Source organism: Lathamus discolor, chromosome 12, assembly GCF_037157495.1.
Source record: "Lathamus discolor isolate bLatDis1 chromosome 12, bLatDis1.hap1, whole genome shotgun sequence".
Taxonomy (NCBI): domain Eukaryota; kingdom Metazoa; phylum Chordata; class Aves; order Psittaciformes; family Psittacidae; genus Lathamus; species Lathamus discolor.
Genome location: NC_088895.1, coordinates 14,936,327 through 14,960,323, shown reverse-complemented (window position 1 = coordinate 14,960,323; position 23,997 = coordinate 14,936,327). Strand labels below are relative to the sequence as shown.

Below are 23,997 nucleotides of genomic sequence, written 5' to 3'. Positions count from 1 at the left end.
CTCCTGAAAGCCACTGTCACGTGTTGGGCAGGAGAGGGGCTGTGGTGCTTCAAGGGTCCACTTGAGCCGTTCTGCTGGAGGGCTCTTTAGCAGTGATTCCAGCCCAGCCCTGATGACTTCTTCTTGTTCTGTTAGTGCTGACAGAGAGAGTAGCTGCTGTGACAGCCCAAGAGCCTCATTATCCCACTGAGATGGTACCCTTAGAGCCTCCTCACTGATTCTCTATTTGCTGCTCTTGCTGCAGAAGGAGTTGCTTTATTCCTTTTTCCTCCTCTCTTCTTAACTGGTTCAATAATTTATGCTGTTGAGGCAAACAGGGCATCCAGAGCAGCCTTTACTGTTGATCACAGGCTGTGGAATTACTTATATCAGGAAGGATACGCCAGTCTGAGTGGAGAAAGGTTTTATTTGCAGTAATAGTTGAATTCTTAGCAAAACATTGAGTGTCCTTTAGCTGGTTTACCCATTGTGGAAAGCTGTCTTTTAATATTTTACCATACATTAATCCTTACTTTTCTTTCTTTGTATATAATGTATTTTCATGCATATGGGTGAAAAGAAAATCTTTGTGTGACATGAGGAGACTCTGCTGTAGTAATAACACTTCTGTTCAGCATTTCAGCCTTGTGTGTTCAGTTTATATGATCAGAGGCTATTAGTAAACATTTTTCATGTACATCTACTGAAATGTGAATTACTCTGGTAGGTGCTTTTATGAAAGATCTGTTTTATAATTTATGAGAGTGCTGCAATAGCAAATTCATTCTGAGCATTGCATAAATGTACTGCTCTGCTTTTGTACCTCTGAGCCACCATCTCCAAAGTACAAAATCAGATTTTAAAAGCCAGGCTCTAATAGAGAACGCTGGGAAAGCCCTGTGGAGCCATGGCACAGAATGGTGCGCCTCAGTTGTCCTGGAAATGCCAAATGCTTGGGGCTGTGCCACCTTCTTACCCAGCTGCTGGAGCACTGTGTCTGCCCTGCAAAAATCTCCTGTGATTCTGGTGCCTTGCAGGAATTCTGAAATTCCATGAATGTTATCTGGGCGACAGCCTGACAGAGCATGCCGGGGACTTCCATGAAGCCAACAGCATGACCCTGCAGACAGTAACAAACTCTGCCCTGGAACAGCACATCTCGAGTGTGCGGGAGGCCCTGGGAGTGGAGTCCTACTACACCCGGTATGTTGGGATGGGGGGGTCTGGCATCCTGGTTCCCACTCTCCCTCTGAAGGCAGTTTACAGCCATCTGGGCTGAGCAGTCTGAGAACTGAGAGTCAGAGCGCAGGCAAATTTTCACCGCACAACAAAACATATTGCTTTATCTTTGTGTGTGTGGCTGTTTTCTCCAAGTATCTCTGTACGGGTATGCAGATAAGGTTTGAACCCATAGGCTGGGTAATGAATCTGTGTATTGGGTGAGATGGCTTTTTGTAACCACAACGCTGATTATGTGTAAGTGACGATGCAAGATAAAAACAGATTTAAAAACCCTATACTACAGTTCTGAAAACTCCTGGTGAATGTGGTGGTTGAACCTCTTTATCTGAGCACAACATTGGAGCCTGGAAGTTCCTTTGGAGGATCCCCGAGCATTTAGTATTGCCATTGGGGGCGGATGAGATTTAGTCACACAGTGAGACAAGGGATTCAGAGATGGAGCCTGGCTAAGGCAGACCTCGTGTGATTGAAATACTGGCGATATCTGTGGTGGATTCTGGGCATGGACAGGTGAGTTGCTGCTTTTGGCAGCCAAACCAGTGGCTCTGGCACAGCAAGCCGGCGGTCAGCAGTCATGTTGGACTTATATTCTCTGTCTTGAACTCGACCTGAGCTTGCCATTTTGTGCAGCTACCCACCAGTGTCACATGTGCACTGGGTGTTGGAAATAACACGTGCTGCCGAGATGGGCATGTGCTTAACTCATCATGCTGAGACAGCTGGAAACCAGAAGTAGTGAAAGACGACTCATCTCCAGGGGTCCTCATGTCTGTATGTACTGGATTTACAGTTGTGTCTTGGTTGGATGCGTTTTGGGTTTGCACTTTTATGATTGTGAAGGTGGCTTTCTGAAGAGAAACCAATATTTTTTTATTGCTGACTGGATTATTCATTTCACTGTGAGCCAGTAACAAGCTGCTTGTTAGCCTGGGATTTTTATGAAGGACTCTGAGAAAAAGCAAAGGGTCTCTCAGCCAGCTGAGTAATTGAAACATAAGGGAAGAGACATAAATGGAGGAGTAGCTTCCTCCATATTAAACCCCTGAGAATGTACGAGCCCGTGAGCACTGCCTATCCAAGTGATCATAATAATGACATTATTGCTAACCTGAGCTGATCTTTGGTGGTGGTAGTATCTCAGGTTTTGGGGTTCTTACATAAAATCAGTTCTGAGACTTCTGCTTCTATTAGCTTCAGTCACCCCTCCTGAATGACATGTTTTAAGTCTTGCTTGAAAACGAGTTGCGTGATTCCCATTAAAGGAAACGCAGGAGTTGCTCCCTCCAGCCTTCCCGTTCCCTGGGTTTAGCAAATGTGTTCCCGATGTTGATGTTTCTGTCTTAATGTGCACATGCACCATGAGCACTCTATTCTTTCCGGGAGAACAGAGTTGCCCCCCACCCCCCCCCCAAGGTGTGAATCCTGACAGGAAGGACAAGAGGGGGAAAAAATCAGGACTGAATTGGTTCCATCTACCCATCTCCTAAAGCATCAGGGTTGCGTGATTCAGAAGATTACATCTGTCTCCACATGTTGATAGTTGAATCTCACCCTGTAGACATGCATGTACACAACCGAAATGTGCAGTTAGGCCTCATGTAACAGATTTGCAGACACTGTTTTCAGTCCCATCAACCATTTATCACCACAGATTCTCCTCCTGGCGAAGGGAGTCCTTCAGTCTTTAGGTTCAGGGATGAGTTTTTAATTTACTGTGAAGTCATCTTCCTACTCTCTTCATGGTGATGATGGTGGTATGGTTTTGGTTAAGGATCCTGGGTTTAATGCTTGTCTCTGAGATCATGGGGCTGGTGTGGTATGATCACAGGCAGGAGCTCGTTCCCCACTTCAAAATTATATGCAGGGAGTTAAACAAATCTTGTCTGTTCCATGTGGGTGTGGGCAAAGGTCATGTTCTGCTTTGAAACCCTTTCCCCACATGAATCAGGCACTTCCTTACAGCGCTGCTGACGGCCACTGCGCTCCAGCACACTAGACCCCAGGAGCAGCTATCATCTGCAGGCCCTGGAACCTGTTCTCTGCCTAGCAGCAGAGACCAGAGGGATTTAAATACATACAGCACACGTGGAAATTGCTGGTTGACTTCTCAGTTCATTGCTTGCTTAAGTTCACTGTAGTTGTGTGTTCAAATTTCAGTGCCATCACCTTCCATAATGCTGTAAGTGCATGGGAGCTTGGATCCTGTATTTCTGTCAGTGTGTGCCGCTCTTTAAACCTTGAAGAACCCAGGAGGAGGGGACGGGATTGTTACTCTCTTGTATGCTTAACAGGAGGAGGTGATGCAAACCAGGCAAAAATTGAGAGTATTTGGTTGAGGTTTTGTCTAAAGAGCGTTTTCCCTCAGCCTGGCTGAGCATTTGTCACAAAGCTGTGGCTCCGTTTTGCATCAATGAGTTCTTCACCCTGCTGTTCCCCTGCAGAGCCTGTGCCAGCAGTGAGACTGAGAGCGAAGCTGGGGATATCATGGACCAGCAGTTTGAGGAGATGAATAACAAGCTGAACGCTATGACTGACCCAACTGGCTTCCTGCGGATGGTCAGCAGGAACAACCTCTTGAACAGGTGAGAATACAGCTCTGCATTGTGGGGATCAGGAAGCACAATGACGTGTCTTGGTGATGGGCTTCTCTAAATTGCAGGCTTAGGGTGCAGGCAGTGCCATTGCTCCTGCTCTGCCTATTGCCACAAGTTGTAGGGGCACCAAGCAGCAAACTGGTGCTGTCCTTCATGCTGCAGTAACCATCCATTCTTCACAGTGTGGATGGAAAGGGAGCATTAAGCATCTTTCTTAAGAGCAAGGTCTGTATGTTAGTACCGTGCAGCCCCCTCCCCTTCTGAGCAGAGGGGCCTGTAGCCATTTCCCTTCTGTCCTTTTGTGTTCACGATGCACAGGGTTTCTGATTGGATTTGTGCTCCAGCATGGATTGGGAACACAGGATACCCTAGGCCTTTCTCAGATGGAAAAGAAATGTGATCAGCCTGCAGTGCTGGAGCTTGTGAGCTGCAACAGCATCCCTGTGAAACTGGGAGCTGCCTGTTGGCACCAACAACTGCCCTGATTTTTCTTCCATGCATTTCTGCTCGAGCTGCTGCACTGATGTTGAACTACTGAGTACTTGTGAGGTTTGGATCAAACAGGCAGATCCCCAGAATTGCCAAGATGTTTTGCTAGTTCCTCAGGCTTAGAAGGACAGGAGAATGGCCCTCTGATTACAGGGGAAAGTATGATCTGATTCTGCTTCAGGGAATGCTAATCCTTGGGAACACTGCAGAGGCCAGCCATGCAGCATGTGTGTATTTCTGCTCCATAGGAGCTAAGTGCATTTCCTTGAACCCACATCTAGGAGCTCGCGTCTGGTGCCTTGTCAGGTAACTGGTTTGCAGCTTTTAGGAGAAGCTCAGGGATGGGGCAGTTTGGGCACTGAACTAAAAGCACCCTCACAAAAGCACTGGGAGGAGCACTAGAAGCAGCTGTGTCCTTGACGCTCTCACCATGAGCACAGAGATGAAGAGGATGAGAAGACACTGCTGTATGACCTGCCTGCCTGCCCACCTTTTGCCTGCAGATTGGGCATACCAGGGGGCTCATTGCCACGTCTGTTTTGTACATGGCAGAACAGATAAAGAAATAAAATGGGAGCATTTCTGTGCTCTTAGATTTTGGTTAAGTAACAGGATTGAATGCTTAGAGCACAAGCTTTGATCTTGCAGCCTTACACTCCAGCTCACCTCCTCTGCAATGTTTTTTCTGCAGCTAGTACTGGAGTGAGTTCATGTAGCTGTAGGTCAGTGCTGAGTGGATTATTGCTGCTTTAGTGCTTCAGATGATGGTAGAACTGTGGCTCACAAGCAGGGGTTGAAGGTATGGAGCCTGTTTGCTTTGGCTTCTGCACTGCAGGGGCTGAAGAGAAGTAGGGCCTGTTTGGAGCTGAGAATAAGAGCTTGTCTTTCCTACTGCCAAAACAGGCCCTACATTCCTCATGTGGGGCCTGAATGCATGTTCACATCTTGTGCTTGAATATTGGAGATCCTCAAGGGAGTTTTCGTGGCTTGGGGCCAGTGCAAGTTCCCTCACGCACAGGAACTGCACATGCTGTTAAGGTCCCATGTTAGAAAATGAGGCCCTGGAGATGCTGGGACTGTTTGGAGCCATCCAGTCTCCATGTCTGGCGACAAGCGGGTGACTGAAAGGAAACCCTTGGTTTTGGGATTGGTGCCCTCTGGCTGCTGTCATCAGGTAACCTGGCTTGTAAGCAGAAAACAGTAAGATCTTTTGGGCAGTTCTGCTTAGAAAAGCCAAACCATGAGGGTTTGGCAGTTAGCTTAAGGAACTTCTGAGAAGGCATGGGCTTTGGAAGAGAAAGAAGCGCTGAAGGGATGCTGCAGTGGTCTCAGTACTGGGCAATAGCTGCCTAAGCTGTGGATGCCACTGGTAGAGCCCCCAGGATAGTCCCAGTTTCTCATGTCTTATGCAGCTTCTGTTTTCTAAGCTCCTCAGAGCTCTTAGACTTTTGTTGGGTTTCCAGGTTAAAATCTGGTTTCCTCCCTGCTAGTCATCTTCTGCTGCAGCAAGTGACTTGATCACTGTCTGTACCTGCATATACTTCCCCCACCTTTTCTATGGTCTCTCCACCATCATGGGGATGCAGTTTGTCCTCTTCCCATGCACCTGCAGAAAACATGAGAATCAGCCTTCATGCTGTTCAGAGGGTCAAATACACTTCCCTAAGGGCAGTTACTGCAATGGAGCTTGGTGAGAATTTGTAAAAGGTAAACTGAGAAGTAAGGAGCAATGTAGAACTGTTTAGGCTGAAAAAGACCTTTTAAGATCAAGTCTGACTATTAACCCAGCACTGCCAAGCCCACGTGTCCCTCAGTGCCACATCTACACGTCTTTTTTAATACCTCCAGGGACGGTGGCTTCAGCACTGCCCTGGGCAGCCTGTTCCAAGGCCTGAGCACCCTCTGGGGAAGAAACTGTTCCAGATATCCCACCTAAACCTCCCCTGGTGCAGCTTGAGGCCATTTCCTCTTGTCCCATCCCTTGTTCTTTGGGAGCAGAGCCCAGCCCCTCCTGGCTCCATCCTCCTGTCAGGCAGTTGTAGGAAGCAATAGGATCCCCCCTGAGCCTTCTCTTTTCCAGACTGAACCCCCCAGGTTCCTCAGCCCTTCCCCATCATCCCTGTGCTCCAGGCCCTGCACCCGCTCCATTGCCCTTCTCTGGCCCCACTCCAGCACCTCAATGCCTCTCTTGTAGTGGGGGGCCCAGAGCTGAACACAGGATTCAAGGTGCAGCCTCACCAGTGCCCAGTGCAGGGGCACAATCACTGCCATGGTCCTGCTGCTACACTATTCTTGATACAGACCAGGATGCCATTGCCCTTGGCCACCGGGGCACAAGCTGCTCATATTCGGCCATCTGTAAACCAACACGCCCAGGTCCTTTCCCACTGGGCAGCTTTCCAGCCATGCCAGGGGTGCTGGCTGGCTCGGGATAACGAAAGGTCTCTGGAGGGCAGATAGGGCAGCAGCGTTGGAGTGTCTCCTATCTGTGTGGTTCTCCTCCATGCAGAGTGCAGCACTGCAGCTGCCCCAGTACAGACCACACAAGCACAGCACTGGGTGGTCTGTGGGTTTTGTGCAACCACTGGTGGGTTCTGGAGATAATTGCAGATCCTTGGAAGTATCTGCAGGGAGCTCATATCTGAATGTTTTCTGGAGCTTCCCACAGCTCGGTATTGGGAGTGAGTCAAGGCCCTGAATGTGGATTCGGGGCTGTATCTCTAGGAAGAGTCTTTTTGAGGAAGGCTTGCAGAGGGTCGGGCCTGATGTCCGTTGTTGGACCACTGCAGCAAAGTCTGACTCCCAGCCCTCCTGAATGGCTGTGCTTGGTCATGAGTAGTGTTTGACTTGTCCAGCGTCCTGATGACTGCCAAGGCCAGAGCAGCTCTGTGCTGATGCTGGGGTGAATCCCTTCCTGCCTGGGCCCAGCCATGTTCATCTTGACAAGCAGAGCCAGGCCCTGGAAAGCTGGTGCTAGGCCAGATCAGTCTGAGCTCAAGGCTTGCCGGACATGGGCTTTCTCCCCCTTTCTCTGAGGCTGCCATGGGATCATTGCTTTGTTCTTGCATTTCCCAGACAAAGGGCGGAAGCAGAGTTAATGCTGATCCATGCTGCAGTCCTGAGTCCCTGTTTGTGCTATTTCCTTTGTGCTGTTTCCTCTGCTTGCTGCAGGTCAGGCTGCCTTACACAAAGGGTTAAATAAGCAGCACTGCAGACTCTGTGCAGAGATGTCCAGGGGGAGATTCTGCTGCCCCAGAAATCAGGGGAGACCTGTACATTGCAAGAGCAGGGTAGAAATGGTCAGTGCAGGATCTGGGAAGCCAGCATGGGTGCTCTGGAGAAGGGCTTTTGTCCAAAAGATTGACAAGTCTCCCTGTTGTCCCACTAAAATCACCTGCGCTCAAAATCAGGTACACAAGCCACCCAGAGAGCCATTTGTTTGCACTGGCTTGGGAGGATGGAGTGGGCTGGCCAGGGCCCCAGGTCTGTGCTGCCTGCTAGAGGAGATCTCTGTCCATCTTCCTCCTATGGATTTTCTCACTCTTCTTTGTGTACACAAACACACAGGCAAGAGATGTGGAAGATTTATGATGCTCCCTCGCTTTTGCTCTAATAAAAAGCAGTCCGAGTGGTGAAGGAATAAATCTGGAGCTGCTTGGCTGTGAAGGCAAGCTGAGGGGGTTCTGCGGCTGAGGGTGGTGAAGCCCCTGCTCCCTGCAGTGAATCCTGGTGTTGGCAGCAGGGGCGGCGGCGAGTGCCGCCTGCTGGCACATGGCTGCGCGCGTGGAGGGCAGGGCTGGGCTGCTCTGCTTGGGCCGGGGCTCTGCCTGCTCGGTGGTGAGCAGTGGGGTGTCCCTGCCCTTCTAGACCCGCAGCGCAGACTAGAGGGTTGTGCGCTGCCATTACCGGGCAATGTCTTACTTCCCGCTCCGCTCTTTCTCTAAGGCCCACCTGTTAGAGCTCTGGGAAGTTACCCTTTTCCCATAAAATGGTTGTTTGTGGCACCAAGCCAAGGGTAACATTTCTGGGGAGCACAGCTGCTGGATTAGTGCGACCAGAATGTGGCAACATCATTGCCTCAGCAGGGCAGTACCTTTCTGTAGCCATCTCAGTCTCCTCAGTGATGGTGTTTGGCGGCTGGTGATGCCAGGAGCCTGTGCAGAGGTGTGTGGGGATGTCAGAAGTGGGCTCCAGGTCAGCTCTCTCATCTGACTTTATGGAGCCCTTCAGAGCAGTGGCAGCAAGTGCAGGCATAATCTTCACGTCTTGTTTACCTGTAGATACAGTTCCTGTTGGTGCCATGCTAGATTAATTGGTGCACAACCCAAGTGCAAATCTTCCTGTGATTGCAGTCAGTTGTTAATGGGTCTCATTTGCCTGCACACAACTGCTGTACATTCATATGCAGTAACAACTGTGAACATCACTTCAGGCACTTGAGTTTGTAGAAAAGCTCCATAACAATGTAAAATGCTGTCTGCAGCTGCTTCACCCTGCCATTAGTGTTGTTCTTCATTGTGGTATGAAGCTGAATGGGAGAATGAAGTCAGTGTTATAAAGTCAGGACAAACTGCAGTGGACCTCAGATTTCTGCAGCTGACCTCTCACTTGCCTTTTGCCTGCAGGAGCTGTCAGAGCATGAGCAGTCTGTTCAGCAGCACTATGTCTCCTGTTAAGGATGGAACATCATCTCTCCCAAGGAGGCAGACTTCCTTCACCAAACCTCCACTCCGTGCACTCTACGACTTACTGATAGGACCTATGGAAGGAGTAAGCCTTTGGTGCTGACAAATACAGAGATTCACTTACCAAAACTCCCTGTCAATGTGGGAAAGCAAGAATAGGCAGCTTGGGGATTGTGTCTGAAGTGTGGTGGTTTTCACTTGGTCTTCCCAGAGGGTGAGACGGGCTGTGTTGGAAGGTGGAAGCCAGGGACCTTGAATGCTGTGCTGGTGGATCACGGTGTGAACCCCACTTGTTCCATGTAGGGAACTGCTAGTTTGAAATGCAGTATCAGAAAAAATATTCCCTTTCAAAGGATAAGATAATAATAATACTGACAAGACATCGGTGGCTGGTGTTCACAATGGTTTTGTGCTGCAGCAGGAGCGGCTGCGTGGGGTCTGTGCAGCCTGTCAGTGCGCTCAGGGCTTGTTCATCTCAGTGGGGTTGTTTGTGCAGAGGTGAGCACAGCCCAGCTGTAGAGACGTGTCCACTACAGTGTGGGTTCACCTGTCACATCTGTGGTCACATGGAGTGTAATTCTGATGTGGGTATTTTCAAACCTTGGGAAGCACAAGTGGGGCACTGGTTGGAGTGAAAGGACTGAGCTGATTCTCCTCTTTCTAGGGTTTGATGCATTCCAGTGGGCCTGTTGGCCGCCACCGCCAACTGATCCTGGTTCTGGAGGGAGAACTGTACCTCATTCCTTTTGCTCTCCTGAAGGGCAGTTCCTCCAATGAGTACCTCTACGAGCGCTTCAGCCTCATTGCAGTGCCATCCATCCAGTCGCTGAATCCCAGCTCCAAGGTCTGACATTGCCTTAGAAATCCTCACTCTCATAAAACCTCTCTTGTGGGGTGCAGGTTCCTACATGTGCTAGAAAAGCAGCAGCCAGGCACAAGAACAGATGCCCCAAATGTGCTGCCCTGCCAAGGCACTCCCAGCCCTGGTGACAGTGTTGAGCACCTCAGCTGTGAAGTAGTTGGGGGGCTGGGATCTTCTTCATGCTGTAAGCTCTGCTACAGCCCTCAAAGGGACCTGGGCTAAGGCTGTTGCTTTCTATTCTTACCTGTCTGTTCACCCAAGATGTTGGGATAGAAATCCTGACTGGGCTGAAGAGCAGTTCCTTGGAATAGTTAAATTGAAGAAACTAAAGAAACACAAAGGGGTTGTTTTTGTACATAAGACAACCAGACTCCTGTTTAGAGCCAAAGAGACAGGCTGTTTCATTACCAGCACCGTAACAAACAGATCTTTGAACCCCATTTTTTCTTTCTCTCTGTAGTCCCATGCAAGGAAGAATACTTCTGCTTACTCCAATTCTACCTCAATGGCAGCTGTCATAGGAAATCCCAAGCTCCCTTCAGCAGTTATGGACAGGTGGCTATGGGGACCTATGCCCTCTGCAGAGGAGGAAGCATATATGGTGTCTGAGCTACTCAGCTGCCAGCCCTTAGTTGGCTCTGCTGCAACTAAAGAGAGGGTCATGAGTGCCCTCACTCAGGCAGAATGTGTCCATTTTGCAACCCATGTCTCCTGGAAACTGGCTGCTTTGGTCCTGACACCCAACACTGACAGCACTCCAGCCAGCAGCAAGAATTCTTTTGGGAATCCCTACACAATCCCAGAATCCCTTCGGATGCAGGATGATGCCAGTGATGTGGAGAGCATTTCGGACTGCCCTCCTCTGCAGGAGTTTCTGCTTACAGCAGCTGATGTCCTGGATCTGCGGCTTCCTGTCAAATTAGTGGTTCTTGGCTCCTACCAAGAATCCAACAGCAAAGTCACTGCTGATGGAGTCATTGGTTTGACAAGAGCATTCCTGGCTGCTGGGGCTCAGTGTGTCCTAGTGTCACTCTGGCCTGTTCCTGTGGCTGCTTCCAAAATGTTTGTGCATGCCTTCTATTCCTCCCTTTTAAATGGCATGAAAGCCAGTGCAGCCCTTGGAGAAGCAATGAAGACCATACAGGGCAGCAAGCAGTTCTCCCATCCATCCAACTGGGCAGGTAGGAAGAATCTGCTTTTGACAAGACAGGTTTCTAGTTGCTGTTGCACCAGATTGTTTGATTTAGGCAAGGAGCAGTGCCACCAGGTAGCTGGGAGTAGCATGTGCCCTGTGCTCTCCCAGAATTCAGTCCTGCTTTAAAGGACTCCTGGAGCACGCTAGGACAAGTTTAGCTGCAATACAGTGTTTTTCCATTTGCTTGAACAGGAAAACACTATTGATTTAACAGAGGACATGTAAGAAACATCTAGAAGCTTTCTGGAAGTTCAGTCTATGAGACCAGGCAGGGAGCTGCTCTGGGAAAAGAGTATCACTCTGCTGAGTGCCGTGAACCATTGGTCTGAGAGGGCGGAGGATATTGCTTCTGTTTTGAACATTGTCCACAACAAAAGGAGTTTGACTGTCTCTTACTCTGAATCTTGCAGGCTTCATGCTAATTGGGAGCGATATGAAGCTGAACAGCCCTTCTTCACTAGTAGGACAGGCCCTGACTGAGATTCTGCAGCACCCCGACAGGGCACGAGATGCTCTGCGTGTCCTGCTACATCTGGTAAGAGGAAGAAGACCACAGGCATGGTGAAGGGCATTGCCAATGTAGCAATGAGATAATGTTACCTGTGGATATGCACCTGTAAATCATGAATAGGAAGAAAAACACCCTGATGTGCAGCCACTTCCACTTGAATATGCACATTCAGTCCCTCTCCCTTACCATAAGGTAGTCTCCTGTGAAAACTCTGGATCAGTGTGGGAAGACTTGGACACCTTATTAAGTGTCCAGAGCAAAAAGAGGCAAAGTAAGTGAAGTCTTACATTGTATTGTGACAACCCCCCCCAGGCCCATCCACTTTGCTTTAGCTGTTGAAGTGGGTCTCTGCTTTAAAAATGAGGTAATCATTGGGGTTAATTGTTTCTAAAGAAAACTAGCTCTGAATATTGCAGGCATGGAAGTGCAGAGCAGTGTCTGCTGCCTCTTTGCATGCTTGGAAGGCAAGAGGCACTTTTATCCCCATCTGTGCCAGTAGCCTGTTGTGGGAAACAGCCAGGCTGAAGCCAAACTGCCAGATGGCTAGAACAATCTTTCATGACTTTTAATACTTCTAGCGTGTCTTCCGTGGTCCCACAAGAATGTGGAGTATCCATAGGATGAGGGAAACCTGCAAATACTGCTAGTGCTCCCAGTTGCTGGGTTTTGTGGACACACATCTCTGCTGTTTATCATGTAGCTGCAGACTCTTGCTTGGTGATAAGAGTGGCTGCGAGAGATGGGAATCTGAACATGAGATCTTTTGGGGAGAAATATAGATGCCAGGCTTAGGGGAAACTGTCACAGACAAACTGATACTTAGCTTCCTGTGGCATTACCTTCCTCAGCATCCCAGAGAGCACTGACAGTCTTCACAGTGATTTTAGAGCTGTGAGTGCCGAGTTACTGGAGCCTGTTTTCAAGAGCACTAACATCCTTCTGTGTAAGACAGGCATGTTCAACCATGCGTTTGCTGTCTCTCAACCTGCTGTTCCTGCCTTCTCACTGTGTAGAAAGAGGCAGTTAACAAAAATCTCTTCTAAAATAACCTAATGCTTTATTTTCCCCAAAGGTGGAGAAATCGTTGCAGCGAATCCAGAATGGGCAGCACAACTCCATGTATACCTCCCAGCAAAGTGTGGAGAATAAAGTGGGTGGCATTCCAGGCTGGCAGGCACTACTCACCGCGGTAGGATTTCGGCTGGACCCTCCAGCCAGTGGCCTGCCAGCAGCAGTGTTCTTCCCAACCTCTGACCCTGGTGACCGGCTGCAGCAGTGCAGCACCACCATACAGTCCCTCCTAGGTAAGAGCAGGCCAGCACGGGCTCTGTCCAAGCAGACGTCAACCTTCCCCTGCCTTCCTGTGATGCAAGCTGTAAACCACTGATGTTTTACATCAGTTGAAGTATATAGCAGGGTAAAAGTTCTGACAATGCTTACAGAAAATTTTGCCACAGATGGGAATCACTTACTCCTGGGTCCAGTATCTGAGAAACATGAAGTGACCATTCCTTTCTCCCAGCTCTCAGTCAGAAAGTGTATAATCAGATGCAAAGTGGGAAAACCTTTTGCTTTCTGGAAATTGCTGCTCTTCTGGTCAGTGATGTGGGGCAGAGATTTTAGGAATTAGCTGAGTCTGTGTTCTGTTCAGGTTTGTTGCATGTCTAGCAGTCAAGAGACAGATGCTGAACAATCCCTGTTTCTGCTGATGTTTTTCAGGTTTGCCTAACCCTGCACTTCAGGCACTTTGTAAGCTTATCACAGCTTCAGAAACAGGAGAACAGCTTATCAGCAGGGTGAGTTGGGAAGTTTTCCCACAGTACCAGTTTCCGAATGGTTCCTCAGAAACACCCAGAATGGTTTATGCCCTGATTGATTGACCCAGAGCTCAGTGAGACCTCAGGGTTGAAATTCCAAACTTACCTGTTTGTGTGAATGGAAGTCTGTGTCCAGAAGAGAAAAATGCAGTTATATCACTGGGCTGCATGGTCTTGAGCCTCCCCATTCAGTGATGGAAGTGAAAACATGATTCCTACTGCAGTGAGGGGGAAGCAAAATATGGGAAATGAGTGGCAGAACCACTAATTGCTATTTGGCCATCCTGTCTAGGGCCCGTGTTGGCTGGTCTTTCTTCACTGTAATTACCAAAGTCCCAAGGTACTGTTGACTTTGGACAATGCAAGGTCTGTCAGAAAACTTGCTGAGCCTGTGCTGCTCCTGGTCTGCATGCTCATAGCTCTGCCGATGGGATCGCTGCCTTCAGGAGAAAGGCAGTGGGACTCCTCCCTGCTCCCCACAATCTCCTTCACTTTCCTCCCTCTCTCCAGTCCCTCTAGCATGCCTAGCTTAACCCTTCCCTGTGCCACCAGCCTGGCTGGCTTTCCATTACGTGTTTCTTAACTGTCCCGATTGCTCCTCAGATGACATTTATCTTGATCGTTTGCCTGCTCTGCTGAATGAGCACACTGCACAGAGCAAATGGGGGTACCGCTCACCTTTCTTTTTCCCTTCCCCATGCAGAAGTGTTCTAGGGAAGTTCCATGGTGGGTAGCTGGAATTATCTCTGTAGCTTCAGAAGACTCCCCTTCATTCTGTTGTGTTGTCTGTCTGCACAACACACAAAACAAGAGCCCCAGCTTTGCTGTTACCCACCAAGAGGCCTGTTTTGTCAATCCATGACACTGAGTCTGCTTCAAGGAAAGGGTTTCTCGTTATGATCTGCAGTAGTGCACAAGGTATTTCTTATGGCTTGTCCTTCATGGCATTTTGCTTTCTTGCCTTAGCTCTTTTTGTCAGTGCCTGAGACTTCTGTGGTTGAGTAACAGGATTATGTTTTCCTTAGTGCCACCAGAGGGAGGCTCAGAGTTGAAGGGATGTGATGAGGAGAAGAAAACATTTCAATAAATCCAAATGTGTTGGTGTCCATGAGATTACTTCACAATTGCCTTCTTGCCTCAGATTATTTAATCACCCAAGGAAAAGCATTCAGGTGGCTGAACACAACTAACAAAACATGCACTCATGGTTCCTTAGCTGCCCCATGCAGTAAATGCTGGTAGGGTGTTGCTCTGGTTTTGCAGATGTTCCTCTGTAGCCCAAGCCCCAGGCAGAGTTTCCTTTGTACAGAGTTATCCAGCTACAGGCTGGGGGGGGTTCAGCTGAGCCCTCCCTTTCCCTGCCACTGCTGCCTTTCTTCCCCTCCCACCTCTCTGCAGCACAGATGTGAGCAGCTCCAGCTCTGCCGGTCCCAGAGGAGAGGAGACTTTGTTCAAACCCGAAACGTGGTGACTGGTCAGGCAGTGGTTGGTGCTCACCCTTTCTCCTGTGTGGGTGATGGGTGTCCTATGGGAGCAGCTCTTGGCATTCGTGAAGCAGCAAGGCAGGGAGCCTGGTCTTTTGCTCTTGAATAGAAAATGCTTATCTGTAGTGCAAAGCAGAAGGTAGGAACCAAAGACAGCACTTGAGCACCACCACATGTGCAAGGAAAAGTTAGGGATTGCCAATAATGTATCCCAGGGAAAACGAGAAAAGAGCTTGTTTTATGTTCAGCTTTCTGGCAGAACATGGGTTGGCCTGAGTGTGCCCATTGGAGTTGGTTGTGATCTGGACACTCCTAGATTCCAGCTGCTTGTTCCCATGCTGTTGGACTCCTGATTCACAGTTCAGGCCACTTCCATTGCTCCCTTCTTTCTCTGGATGGAGCGTCTTGCAGTCAGGATGCTGGTTTGCATGTGGATGTGTGGCTGCAGGGCTCCTGATCACAGGCATTGTGTAGCACAGAATAACCTGTGTTCTTTCTTTTCTCCTCTCTTTCCTTTCTTGTTATCTGCTGCCTGAAGGCTGTTAAAAATATGGTGGGAATGGTGAGTATTACACTGGGGGGATGCCACAGCTGTGCAGGGTAGAATGCCTCAGTCACTGCAGACCCGTTTCCCTGTGCTTCAGAGTTCCTGCTTTCAGGCCTGGAATTTTCTCCGTGTCCTACTGTGGGAAAAAGACCATGCAAGCTTGTGTGGGTTGTAAGAGACGGGTGGTCCTGAGGTTAGCTTGTCCCTCATTAATGACTTTCCATCCTTCCTTCCCTGGCTGTGTTTTTGAGTAATATGGAATCCTGGCACCTTAATTTGTGTCAGATCTTCATAAACACATTTCTACTTTGCTACTCCTGTCCCTTGGGCACAGTTGAGAAACTTCTTTCCTGGAGGCCATGGAGGTATTTGGAAAGTCTTCCATGGTTTCATATGACTTGCTCTGCCCAGTTAAACACTGAGAAGGAGTTTCCTGGGACTTGCATAAGGAGTACAGCTCAGTCATGGAATGGGCTTTAGTATATTTCTGTGAGCAGCCCCAAAGCTTCTCTTTGCTTTTCTTTCAGTTCACAGATGTTCCTCCTGTGCTTCTTGCTCAATTTCCACAGGCCACACACTTCCCCCCCTCTTCCCTTCCCCCAGCCCTCACCCGTGTTCTGTCCCTGGCTTTGCTGCTGTTCAAGTTTGTCCATTGTTGCTGTCCCTGAACTGTCCCCCTGACAGACCTTTCCATCTCACTGTTCTCTTCAGGAGCAGCTGCTGAGTACATGGATGTACAGGGAAAGGGATATTTGCAGTGCATTGCCTGGGCTCTGACTGTCAAAAGCAGTGGTGTGATTGTAAGGAATGGCTAATGTTTGTATTGTTATCTTCAGCTGCATCAAGTCCTGGTTCAACTTCAGGCAGGTGAGAAGGAGCAAGATTTCTCCTCTGCACCAATCCAGGTTTCTATCAGTGTCCAGCTCTGGAGGCTACCCGGCTGTCATGAGTTCCTGGCAGCTCTAGGTAGGAGAACGCTTCTTTCTATTGTCTTAAAACTATAGAACTATTGCTAGTGTTTCATATGATGGCTTCAAGTAGTGACAAGACTCACAGCTTTATATTTGTTTGTCTGGGTGCTCTTCGGTACTTGCATCCCTGGGTGTGATCCCTGCCTGCTCCGTCCATCTCAGTTCACACCCACAGGGCTCTCTTGCTCACTGCCTGGCCAGTGGTAAGGGGTGTTTTCCTCTCATGTACCAAAACATCTCCCGAGTCAGCAGAACACAGATTTCAGGGCTGACAGCAGCTTGCTATTGTCAAGTTGGTTTAACCCATTTTTGTTTCAGGATCCTGTTCCCTTCTTGTTCCTAACACATACTTTTGAGCTTGCTTCTGGCCTTCTGCCTGAAGTGAACTAATCATTCCTTTTGCAGAGAAACCTGTGCAGTTGGCAGGCGTAGGACATACCAGGGTGATTCTGTGTACCAGGGTCTACATCCTGCAGGAAAGATATAGAGAACTAAATAGCAAACTAGATTTTATTCTGGTTTGGATATTGCTTAGAATTAGTAAAAAGGCATTGGCAGGAAGACGCATCCAAGAAGACTGCTTGAGGAGCTTCTAGAAGCCAGGCATCATTTCTTACACACGGCCATGCCTCCTGCAGCCCAGCCTTTGTTTGCCAAATTCCAAGGTCTGCGATCTTCTCCAGACTGGTTTCTGTGAGAAAGCTTTGGATTGATGAATGGTGGGGCATGGGGGACACTGTCCCCTGTATGTCATTCCCCAGTGATTCCAAGTAATTCTCAAGTTAAAAAGTACAGAGTAGTGTATTTTGTCTGTGAGTTCGGACAGGAGTGCTCATGTGTATGTGTTCACAGTCCAGCACTATAAAGCTCCCAGCACCTGCTGGAGAAGCGCTAAATAGTGATAAATGGTAATAAAAACAAACCCACAAAGTGTAAATTGCAGCGCAGTGTCATCATTCCAGGACACTGCAGGATCTCAGCTCTCTTTGATCCATCTGTGTTACAAACGGGTTTACACTTGTTTAAGACGCTGGGTCTTTCTGAGGTTATTTTCTGCTTCATGTTCCACTACAGGTTTTGACCTTTGTGAAGTTGGCCAGGAGGAGGTGATTCTGAAAACTGGGAAACAAGCTAACAGGAGGACCATGCACTTTGCCCTACAATCCTTGCTGGCACTTTTTGGTAAAGCTACTTACAGTAGTTGTTTCTCCTATATTGTCTGACAATTTGATCAGAGTGGCTTCTAGAGAAACTTCACACTCTTGCCTTTTACAGAGATCACACACGTGTCCTACAGACCATAGGTCATACAACAGCAAGTGTGGTTTTTATATGGGAAACAAGCACTAAGATTGAGCTGAGGCCACAGCTGGGAATAGAGTCTAGCAGCTGGAGGACGTAGATCTCTTGGGTTTGAGATGTGAAATGAGAATGAATTGACAAGTTTCATCTCAGGTGCTTGCACTGAGGTTCCTGCCTGTGCATTTCTCGGGCTGTGCAGTTTTTTTCTCACCTGCGTAGCAGATGGGTTTTCTGAAGTAGCACAGACTCTGAGGGTACGTTTTGTAGCATTTCCTCTGGCAAGTTTGGCTGGTTTTACTGTGTCTAGGGGCATGTTTGTACATGTTTCTTTTCTTCTATTTTAGATTCCACGGAGCTGCCTAAGCGCCTTAGCCTGGACAGTTCCTCATCACTAGAGTCACTGGCTTCTGCTCAGTCTATTTCCAACCCCATACCCCAGTATCAAAATCCTCCATTCTCCCCTACTTGTCCAGACAGCATTGCATCAGATGCCATTTCTGTGTATAGCCTGAGCTCCATTGCTTCTTCCATGAGTTTTGTTTCCAAGCCAGAGAGCATGGCAGATGGTGTGGGACACAGAGGACGCCAGGACTATGAGAAGCCCAAGAACATCTATCCACATAGGTCTGCAGGACAGAGCCAGTTGTCACCACAGAGCAGCACTGTAGTCAGCAAAGATGAGGAAGAGTATGAAGGTTTTTCTATAATCAGCAATGAGCCTTTGGCCAGTTACCAAGAAAGCATAAAACCAAGATTTTCCCCTGATCACAAACAGTCCAAAACTGGTCAGACTGGAGGCATTAAAGAGTCTGTCAACTCCAAAGGGAGCATAAGTACCCCAAATTCTCCTGTTAAAATGACTCTTATTCCCAGTCCAAATTCACCTTTCCAAAAGGTTGGGAAACTCGCAAGTTCTGACACTGGGGAGTCTGACCAGTCTAGCACTGAGACTGACAGCACTGTCAAATCCCAGGAGGACAGTAATCCAAAGCTTGATCCGCAGGAGTTGGCCCAAAAAATCCTGGAGGAAACTCAGAGTCACCTCATTGCTGTTGAACGTCTTCAGAGGAGCAGCAGCCAGATAAGCAAGAGCAACAATTCTGATGATGGGGCTCCCAGCCCAGCAGGTGCATCCGCATTCAGATCTTCAGAGACCAGCGCGTTCAGTCGGCCTATCAGCTCTAGCCAGAAGAGTCAGTCTTCACCTCTTGCAATGAAACCAAAGCCTCCCACAAGGAGTTCATCCCTTCAGAAAGTGAGTTCTGGCTATAACAGCCCCACAACTTCAGAGATGTCAAACAAAGAAGGCACAGGCCAATACAGTGGGCAGCCATCTCCAAGTTGTGACTCACACACGTCCTTAACTGAGCAGCCTCACTTCAAGCTCAAGTACCCCAGCTCTCCCTACAGTGCTCATATTTCTAAATCACCCAGAAATATCTCTCCGAGCTCAGGGCATCAGTCTCCGGGTGGCAGCACTCCGTCTCCTGCTCTTTCTTACTCCTCAGCTGGTTCTGCTCGCTCAAGTCCAGCTGATGCCCCGGACATAGACAAGTTGAAAATGGCTGCCATTGATGAAAAAGTGCAAGCAATTCACAACTTAAAGATGTTCTGGCAAAGCAGTCCCCACCACTCCCCTGGCCCCGTAAAGATTCTGCGAGGGGCTCCTGGAACAATGACTTCTAAGAAAGATGTCCTCAGTTTGCTCAATTTATCTCCACGGCACAGCAAAGAAGAAAGTGCCGATAAGCTGGAACTAAAGGACCTGTCTATTGAGCAACACCTTGCTGCTTCTCCACAAAAGAACCCCCCAAATGGACACAAGCGCTCTGAAACTACCGGTGCAGTGACACCGACTCACTCCCCAGCTCCCAGCAGTGCTCCAGGCACCACACGCCCCGTGAGGCTGCCATCTGGGAATGGTTATAAATTCCTGTCACCGGGAAGATTTTTTCCTTCCTCCAAATGTTGAAATCTCTTGAGTACCAGCTGATGACTCACAATCTGTTCAAGTATCTGCTTCTGCCCACTTGCCTTTATCAGTACAGAACCATTATCTACGAAGCCATGGTCATACCCGCAGTTGGCAATGCACAGGAACATGACAGATTGGCCCCGTCTGTCACTGTGCGGGAACACGGGCTCTACACAGATGGGTTTTGGATTCTCTTATCCGGACCTTGGCCAGACTCACTTGGTAATAGGTTCCATGTAGTGTTCAGTATTAGCAGCAACAGGTCCAATGAATCTAGTTGTCTGTTCATAAAACACTAGTTTTTAAGCCACGTACTTGCATTTCTTAACCTAACAGGAGGTATTACAGCTGGCCTTTTTACAGAAATTATACATATCAGGGATCAGAGAGGAGGCAGAACTTCATGTATACCACAGAGAAAGTATGCACAGGCTTCTGCCTGGAGAAGTACAAGCCATTTATTTGATTGCTTTTGAAGGCTGTCAGAGAGGACAAGATAACATAACCACATCTCTGCCAAGTTAGCCAAGCACGAGAAATTGCTGGCAGTAAAAGTCCGTAGCAGCATGATACTGGCAGTTCTCTTGCATCATTTAGAGGCTGGTGAAACAAAGGCAAGAGGACAGAAGTGTCCCATTCTAAAACCTGCATCTCAGGTAACCCTTTCCTGAGGGGAAACCGTTCAGGTGCTATTTTGCTGGTTGGTCTGCTCAAAAAGAAGTTTGGGGCATAGCGAGCAGGTTGAGCCTCAGCGGGAGGTGGGGGGGGTGTGTGTCAGAGAGATGAGCTCTGGTTTTTCTGAGTGCTCTGATCTCTGGCTCACAGCGTTATGATGGTGAAATCTGATGGTGCGCCCTCAGATCCCTGGAGAAAAGAGAACCAAGAGCACCCCGGGTGGTGTGTGTGAACAGAGCTGTCCTGGGCTAGGTGGTGTTTGGGTGTTGCGGGGCAAGGTGGAGATTGTTTCTTTGAAGTGGCTGTTGAACGCAGTGATGGAACCAGACTCAGAATGATACCTTACATGCACTGAAGACTGTGGGCAGGCAGTAGCGTTAGCTCGGCCACCTGCACACTGAGACGGAGCAAGAATTTCCAGGCCGTGTGCTATGAAGTCGGAGCACTGGATCACCAAGGCTTTTGGGTTCTACTCTGCACTCCCAAAATTCGCTGAGTGACTGAAGCCTAATCACTTCACCTCTCCGTGCCTCGTCTTCCCTTTCTATCTAAATGGGGATAGTAATACTTACCTACCTACCTCACAGAGGTGATGTGAGGCTTAATTAGGCCCTGAGGTTTAGCTGGATCTTAAGTCAGCCTCTGGTTGTGGGGCTGAACACCCGAATGGTGAGTGCAGTCAGCTCTGTAAACGTGCTGGGGCATGTTGCTGACACAGGTAATTGTTGCACTTAATCATGTCTGGATGCTCTTCTTGAAAATACGGATCTGATCCTTTGTGATAGGGATCTTGGAGGAAAAGCATGATAGCAGGACAGAGGATTCAGTTCTGATACCGGAATATAACATTACGTAGGCTCAATTACTCACAGTGCATATATCAAGTGCTTGCTTTGAGTATGTTCCAGAATCCACTGGGTTTGGGAGAATGTTTTCCTTTTTGCCATTGCACTAAAGGCAAAGAATACAGGGCTGTGTTGTTACAGTCAGCTAACAAGGGATGGGTGATCACAAAAGTGTCAGTGCAGAAGGACAAAGAGTAGTTTTTCGTTCACTGATATTATGCAATATAGCAAACCAGCTGAGTAAATCTGTTCAACGCCTGTGATGCAAGTTATGTGTCTGTACGTTACATCCCTCTGTGATGGTTTGGTGCTAGATACCATCTTTTCGTCACTTGGCAGGAAAGATTAGGATAATGGGTGCAGCGTTTGCCCCTCATGCAGTGACCCTGTGGTGGCCACTGCACTGCCCGGAGCCTTCCCGTGACCTGCTCTGTTTCTAACCAGCATAGCTGTTGTGAAATGACATCCCAGGAACACCCAGAATGGAAGTGGGCAGCTTTTTGTGCATAGCAACAGCAAATATTCCCTGTAGTGCTGCATAACATGCCAGAAATAAGCCTCTCTGCTTGTAGTCTAATTCCATAACTAAAGGTTCATTTACTCTCTAGAAATTCCATGTTCCCATCCCCATGTTCCAGTGGGCTTCACACTGGCTCAGAGTTTTCAGAGAAAGGTGCATCGGGGTGGGGGGTGGGATGGTTCCCTGGGATTTTAGGGAGGGGGAAGCATTAGAAACAGGGAAGGGTTCAGATGTAGAGGAAGTTCAGTATTTGGGAAATTGGTGTATAAATATGGAAGGTGAGTGTCACTAGAACAAGTCCTTTGGGAAACAAGTTCCCACTGACTTGCACAGGGCACTTCCATTGGCTTGATGAGAGCCATGAAGGTGCATGCTTACTCATGGCTAGGGACACTTCCCACACCTCGTGCCTCACTCCGCCACCCCCTGAATGAGAAATGACCCCTTTGTGAGGAAAAAAAAAGAATTGAATCAGGTTTGCCCAATATGTGGTGAAATTCAGGAAATGAAATACCATGTTCTCTGTTTGGTATTAGAATTCCTTCTGTGGAGTTTAAATGCGTTTGTTGATGTTGTATTTGTGCATGGTACAAGTGACAACACTGCTTAATACAGTGAGCAATAAGAATTAGGTGTTATCCACTTTCACACTAAACCTGCCACATGCAACCATTCCCCAAGGCCGTAGAATCTATTTTAGTTTGGGTTTGCCCTGTCTGTTTTACTGTGTGAGGTTACAGATTTTTTTATTGACTGTCTTTAGCTCCAGCTAAATGGGAACAGTAACAAGCTCTGACCAAATCCACTTTAATTTGATGTTGGTTAGCCTGGACTCTGGCCTGGTACCGATTTTCCTTCTATTTAACCACACCTTACTTAAACAAGGGAACAGCATCGAAGGGGTGCTGCAGCCACGTGCATCACTCTAGGCCACGTTTCCTTTCACTAGGTTAAACTTCTTACGTGAGCATCTCCTTTAAGTTGCAGCATAGATCCAGGTGCACAAAAGTATCTGAACCTGTGAAGAGACTCTGGTGGCTGCCGGCTGGTGGTGGGTTTGGGTTTGGGTTTGGGTTGTGCTGCCCAGAGAGGCTGCAGAGGTGCGTGCAACACGTGGCCCCACGGCTGCAGAACTCCTTCAGGGCACATTGAGGACGGTGACTGTCAGCAGAGACGCTCCAAGCAGCAGCCCTTCAGCACTTGCTCTCCTTGTATACAGTGTTAGCCATGTTTGGCCTATATGGACTTTCTTTGTAAATTAAAACTGTTTCCAGACAGCATTAAACTTTTTATATTATGAAATTTACCATGTAAAAAGATTTTCATATTTTTATTGAAATTGCTAAGGCATTTGGCCTTCTTCCTTTGTGATTTCTGTGTCTATTAAAGCATGAGTTCTCTCAGTACTTCAGTCTCGTGGTCTGGGATGGTGTTGGGAAAGAACTTGCTAGAACACTGCTCCCTGCCCTGACCCCAGCTCACTGCTGATCTGCTCTTCTGGCCTGTGGTCCACATCAATCTGCATCCTGTGGCCAAGTATGAGTAACTTGCGCTCTGCCTCCCCTGTGGCAGTGAGGGCTCATTGAGAACTTCCTCCTCTTTCTGTGGCAGAATGTTGAGTTCCTATTACGATCCAGGACTGGAAATTGCTCTTCTCTTCCCTTGCAGGTGGAGGCAGCATCGGTATCTGCTCACGTGTTGGCCTGGAAGGAGCTTCGAGGACCACTCGGTGCCGGTGTGCAGGGTTCCTGAAGCAGCGCTCTCGTGTTCTAACGCCACCGTCCCCCTCCCGTGCACACAAACCTGTGTCCAGCAGGCTCAGAGGGGCCGGTGCAGGGCGTACCTGGGCTGCGGGGCTGCCGGGGGGCAGCTTCCCCTCCACGTGCAGAGGCCGGGCAGGTTTGAAGTGGCGCTTGTGTACGCGGGGTCTGGAATCAGCCGGAAGCAGCTACTTGGGTGCTGCTATCGAGTGTGGAATCACCTCGATACAAAGAAAGAGAAGGGGCATGGGGAGAGCACACAGTGCAGCCAGCTGAGCAAGCCAAGGACAGCTTGTCCATATGGGGAAGGAGCAGCAGCAAGGCCAACGCTCAGCCGGGACTTGGGAAAACCAAACGCAGGAAAATAGGGAATGCTGGAGAACTTGGGGAAAGCAACACAGCCCCGGCACATCGCCCCGGCACAGCCCTGCCCTGGCACAGCCCTGCCCTGGCACAGCCCTCTGGGAGGGTCTTTTGGCAACGCTGAATTTGACTGTCCGAGTTTCTGCTCTCCTTTAGTGCAGTTGATGTGTAAATGCATCAT

General features: G+C 48.7%; 1 protein-coding gene across 3 annotated transcripts in view; it reads left to right on the top strand.

Moving 5' to 3' along the window:
- The window catches only part of TTC28 (tetratricopeptide repeat domain 28), a 121,840-nt gene extending 98,741 nt beyond the window's left edge, over positions 1–23,099 (top strand). For all 3 annotated transcript variants that reach the window (XM_065693071.1, XM_065693072.1, XM_065693073.1), the window contains 11 exons: positions 1,017–1,182; positions 3,663–3,803; positions 8,930–9,074; positions 9,654–9,833; positions 10,312–11,032; positions 11,457–11,581; positions 12,630–12,861; positions 13,277–13,353; positions 16,242–16,371; positions 17,451–17,558; positions 18,023–23,099. In XM_065693071.1, coding sequence (XP_065549143.1) covers positions 1,017–1,182; positions 3,663–3,803; positions 8,930–9,074; positions 9,654–9,833; positions 10,312–11,032; positions 11,457–11,581; positions 12,630–12,861; positions 13,277–13,353; positions 16,242–16,371; positions 17,451–17,558; positions 18,023–19,650 — 3,653 coding nt within the window. In that variant the 3' untranslated portion in view covers positions 19,651–23,099. The remainder of the gene's footprint in view (positions 1–1,016; positions 1,183–3,662; positions 3,804–8,929; positions 9,075–9,653; positions 9,834–10,311; positions 11,033–11,456; positions 11,582–12,629; positions 12,862–13,276; positions 13,354–16,241; positions 16,372–17,450; positions 17,559–18,022) is intronic.
- Positions 23,100–23,997: the final 898 nt, after the last annotated feature.